Below are 4,510 nucleotides of genomic sequence, written 5' to 3' on the forward strand. Positions count from 1 at the left end.
GACCGGCGCGCGCGCTATTCACGCGAGCGCGTGCATGGGCAAAAATCAGCGGGGGCGCGTACGTGTACAGTGCGCGTACGCGCGAAGCGATGAACTGCAAATGTGCGCACGAGTGCCCGGTGCGCTTGCGCATACATCTGAGTTGTGCTCTCAGCATAAATTGGGCACAACTTTGGCTTAACTCTCGGGAAAAAGTACCAGAAGATGAAATTTTACAGGTGCGCTGGAGCGTCGATATGTTACAGGTGCGCGTACGCGCCTGGTGTGCATACGCGCGAGTCGAGTTAGACCATTGGCATGATATTAGCCCAACTTGGGCACAATTCTCCGGAAAATGGCTCAGGATTGCATTTTGCAACATCGGCGCGTACGCGCATAGTGCGCACTATGCGCGCACGCATGACAGTGGTTGTGCCTGGGGCTCAGAATTGGCCCAGAATTTGCACGACTCTCCGGAAAATGACCCAGGAGCTATGAATGCGTATGGCGCATACGCGCATAGTGCGCGCACGCACGCCCCCCCCCCCCCCCCCTTTTTTCAAAGACATGAAGAATCCCTAATTGTCATGAATTTAGTGGTTAAACAAGCCAAAGGGGTCAAAAACACCCAAAACTCAATGTAAAACCCAAAGATGGGGTGTTCTTCTACCACACAATCAATTCATCTTTTGAGAAATCAATGCCGATCTTCATGAACAAGTTATCTAAGGTATTCATAATCAAATCTAACCAAACAAAACTATAGCTAAGCAATCACAAAACAATGAAGAATTCAAGAATCATATACATAAGGGTAAAAAAAGGATAGATCTCACCATGGTGGGGTGTGTCCCACCTAGCACTTTTGTTTAATGTCCTTAAGTTGGACTTTCACTAGCTCATTGCTCCTTGCCAAGAGGTGCATCTTCCAAAAGAAATACCTCAATCTCCTTGTTGCTCTTCATTCGCTCACCATGATACAACTTGAGACGGTGTCCATTGACCTTGAAGATATTCGGACTTGAGGGATGGCGCAAATGGTAAACCCCATAAGGTTCCGCCTTCTCCACTTGATATGGGCCCTCCCATTTTGACCTTAGTTTTCCGGGCAACAATCTCAATCTAGAATTGTAAAGGAGGACTAGATCGCCGGCTTTAAATTCTTTACCTCGTATGTTCTTATCATGCACGGCTTTCATTTTCTCCTTGTAAAGTCTAGAATTCTCATAAGGTTCAAGCCTCAAACATTCTAACTCTGCTAATTGTAGCTTCCTCTCAACTCCGGCCCCCCCAAACTTGGATTGCAGTTCTTGATGGCCCAATATGCCTTGTGCTCTATCTCCACCGGTAAGTAGCAAGCTTTTCCATACACCAACTGAAACGGACTCATGCCAATTGGCGTTTTGTATGCCGTTCGGTAGGCCCATAATGCATCGGTGAGCTTAGCACTCCAATCTTTCCTATTGGGTTTCACAATCCTTTCCAAGATGCGTTTAATCTCCCGATCAGAAACCTCGGCTTGGCCGTTTGTTTGTGGGTGGTAGGCCATGGCAACTTTATGCATGATGCCATATTTCTTCATTAGCCCTTCCATTCTATTATTGCAAAAATGTGAACCTTGGTCGCTCACGATTGCTCGTGGCGACCCAAATCTACAAATGATGTTATTTCTAACAAAGGAAAGGACCACATTAGCATCGTCCGTCCAGGTGGGTATCGCTTCCACCTATTTGGACACATAATCAACGGCAAGTAGAATGTAGAGAAAACCATTAGAATTTGGGAATGGCCCCATGAATTCTATTCCCCACACATAAAAAATCTCACAAAATAGCATGGTTTGTTAGGGGATTTCATCCTTCTTGGAGATATTACCAAATCTAATGCATTGAGAACAAGATTTACAAAAATGAGAAGAGTCTTTGAAAAGAGTTGGCCACCAAAATCCACAATCTAGGATTTTCCTTGCCGTTCTTTGGGGTCCAAAATGGCCTCCTTCTTCGGATGAGTGGCAAGCTTCCAAGATTGAGTGAAATTCGGTTTGTGGAATGCACCTCCGAATTACTTGATCCGCCCCACATCTCCAAAGGTATGGGTCATCCCACACATAGTATTTGGATTCGCTTTTTAGCTTATCCCTTTGATGTTTGGAGAGATTAGGAGGGAAGGAGCGAGATACCAAGTAATTGGCGATTGATGCATACCAAGGAATGGTTTCCGAGATTGCATGCAAGCCCTCAAAGGGAAAAGAATCATTAATAGGAGTGGTATCGCCTTTGGTGTGTTCAAGGCGACTTAAGTGGTCTGCCACTAGGTTTTGCGTACCACTCCTATCCTTAATTTCCAAGTCAAACTCTTGCAACAATAAAACCCATCTAATCAATCTCGGTTTGGATTCCTTCTTAGCCAACAAATACTTTAACACCGCATGATCCGAGTACACTACCACCTTTGAACCGAGTAGATATGCTCAGAACTTGTCCAAGGCAAAAACTATGGCCAAAAGTTCTTTGTCGGTGGTAGTATAGTTGGATTCGGCTCCATCTAGTATTTTTGATGCATAGGCTATGACATATGGAATCTTACCCTCGCGTTGTGCTAACGCGGCTCCCACGGCAAAATTAGAAGCATCACACATTATTTCGAATGGCCGACTCCAGTCCGACCCTCGCATGATGGGAGCTTGGGCCAATGCTACCTTGAGTTTATCAAAAGCCTCCATGCATTCCTTGCTTAGATCAAACTCAATGTCCTTTTGCAACAATCTTGATAGAGGAAATGCTACCTTACTAAAGTCCCTTATGAATCTTCGATAAAATCCTGCATGTCCAAGGAAAGAACGGACTTCCCTATCGGAACATTAATCTTGGCTGGATCTACGGAAATACCATCTTTGGAAACAATATGTCCTAAAATAATCCCTTGCCTAACCATGAAATGGCACTTCTCAAAATTCAAGACAAGGTTAGTTTTAGTACATCTTTCCAAGACTTTTTCAAGGTTATCCAAGAAATGATCAAAAGAATCACCATATACCGTGAAGTCATCCATGAATACCTCCATGCATTGCTCTAGAAAATCCGCAAATATGCTCATCGTGCACCTTTGAAAAGTTGCCGGTGCATTGCATAAGCCAAATGGCATACGCTTGTAGGCATAAGTTCTAAAAGGGCAAGTAAATGTTGTTTTTTCTTGGTCCTCTAGAGCAATATGTATTTGGAAGTACCCCGAATAGACATCTAGAAAGTAATAATGGGATTTACCGGATAATCGATCGAGCATTTGATCGATAAACGGAAGTGGAAAATGATCTTTTCTAGTGGCCGAGTTCAACCTTCGGTAGTCTTTGCATACTCGCCAAGAGTTTTGCACCCGTGTTACTATGAGCTCCCCGCTTTCATTCTTGATTGTGGTTACCCCGGGCTTCTTTGGCACAACTTGAACGGGACTCACCTATTCACTATCCGAAATGGGGTAGATGTTGTCCGCCTTGAGCAACCGGGTTACCTCTTTCTTGACAACCTCCAAAATGATAGGATTCAATCGTCTTTGAGGTTGTCTTACGGGTCTAGCCTCTTCCTCTAAAAAGATCCGGTTCTCACACACTTGGGGACTTATCCCCACTAGATCTGCCAAGATCCAACCTATTGCCCTTTTGTTTTTTCTCAAAATACCTAGCAACTTCTCTTCTTGTTGAGGATTTAGTTCCCTTGCTATAATCACCAGGAACTTGTGGGCTTCATCAAGGTATGAGTACTTTAGGTGGGGGTGGCAATGGCTTCAATTCTAGCTTTTGGTCTTGGCTTGTCACTTGAACTTCTTCACTTGGGACTTCGCTATTTTCTTCAATAATATATTTCTCATCTATTTTTGCATAATGCACTTCGGCCACAATGTTGTCAATTAGGTCGCACTGGAATATGGAATGGTTCTCTGGTGGGTGCCTCATTGCTTCTTCTAGGCTAAAATTTACAACTCTCCCATCTATCTCAAATGAGTAGGTTCCCGAATGGGCATCCAACTTGAATCTAGAGGTCCTCAAAAATAGCCTCCCGAGTAGGATAGATGATGTCCTTTCGGATTCACTTGGTTGCATATCAATGATATAGAAATCAATTGGAAATATCAAACCCTTGATGTTGACCAACACATCTTCCGTAATACCCATCACGGTTATTATGCTCTTGTCCACCAAGACAAACCTAGCCGCTGACTGCTTCAACGGTGGAAGCATCAATACATGATAAACGGAATGAGGCATAATGCTAACGCATGCACCAAGGTCGCACATACAATCAATGAATTGGACTCCATCAATGACACAAGAGACTAAATAAGGGCCCGGATCAACACACTTTTCCGGAATGGCTCCCATCAAAGCCGAAATAGAACTCCCCAATGGAATGGTTTCTAACTCATGGATTCTATCTTTGTTCATACACAAGTCCTTAAGAAATTTCGCATATTTAGGTACTTGATGTATAGCATCAAAGAGAGGGATAGTTACCTCCACTTTCTTGAACATCTCTAC

General features: G+C 43.8%; 1 protein-coding gene across 1 annotated transcript; it reads right to left on the reverse strand.

The window, feature by feature from the left end:
• Positions 1–878: 878 nt before the first annotated feature.
• On the reverse strand, positions 879–1,406 carry LOC112721522 (uncharacterized). Its single transcript, XM_025772576.1, has one exon. The coding sequence runs from the start codon at positions 1,404–1,406 to the stop codon at positions 879–881; it is 528 nt and encodes a 175-aa protein (XP_025628361.1).
• Between the last annotated feature and the right edge of the window lie 3,104 nt (positions 1,407–4,510).

Source organism: Arachis hypogaea, chromosome 11 (assembly GCF_003086295.3).
Source record: "Arachis hypogaea cultivar Tifrunner chromosome 11, arahy.Tifrunner.gnm2.J5K5, whole genome shotgun sequence".
Classification (NCBI taxonomy): domain Eukaryota; kingdom Viridiplantae; phylum Streptophyta; class Magnoliopsida; order Fabales; family Fabaceae; genus Arachis; species Arachis hypogaea.

Excerpts from the sequence above, each read along its gene's own strand:
- LOC112721522 (XM_025772576.1), bottom strand. The coding sequence starts at position 1,406 with ATGGGCCTACCGAACGGCATACAAAACGCCAATTGGCATGAGTCCGTT.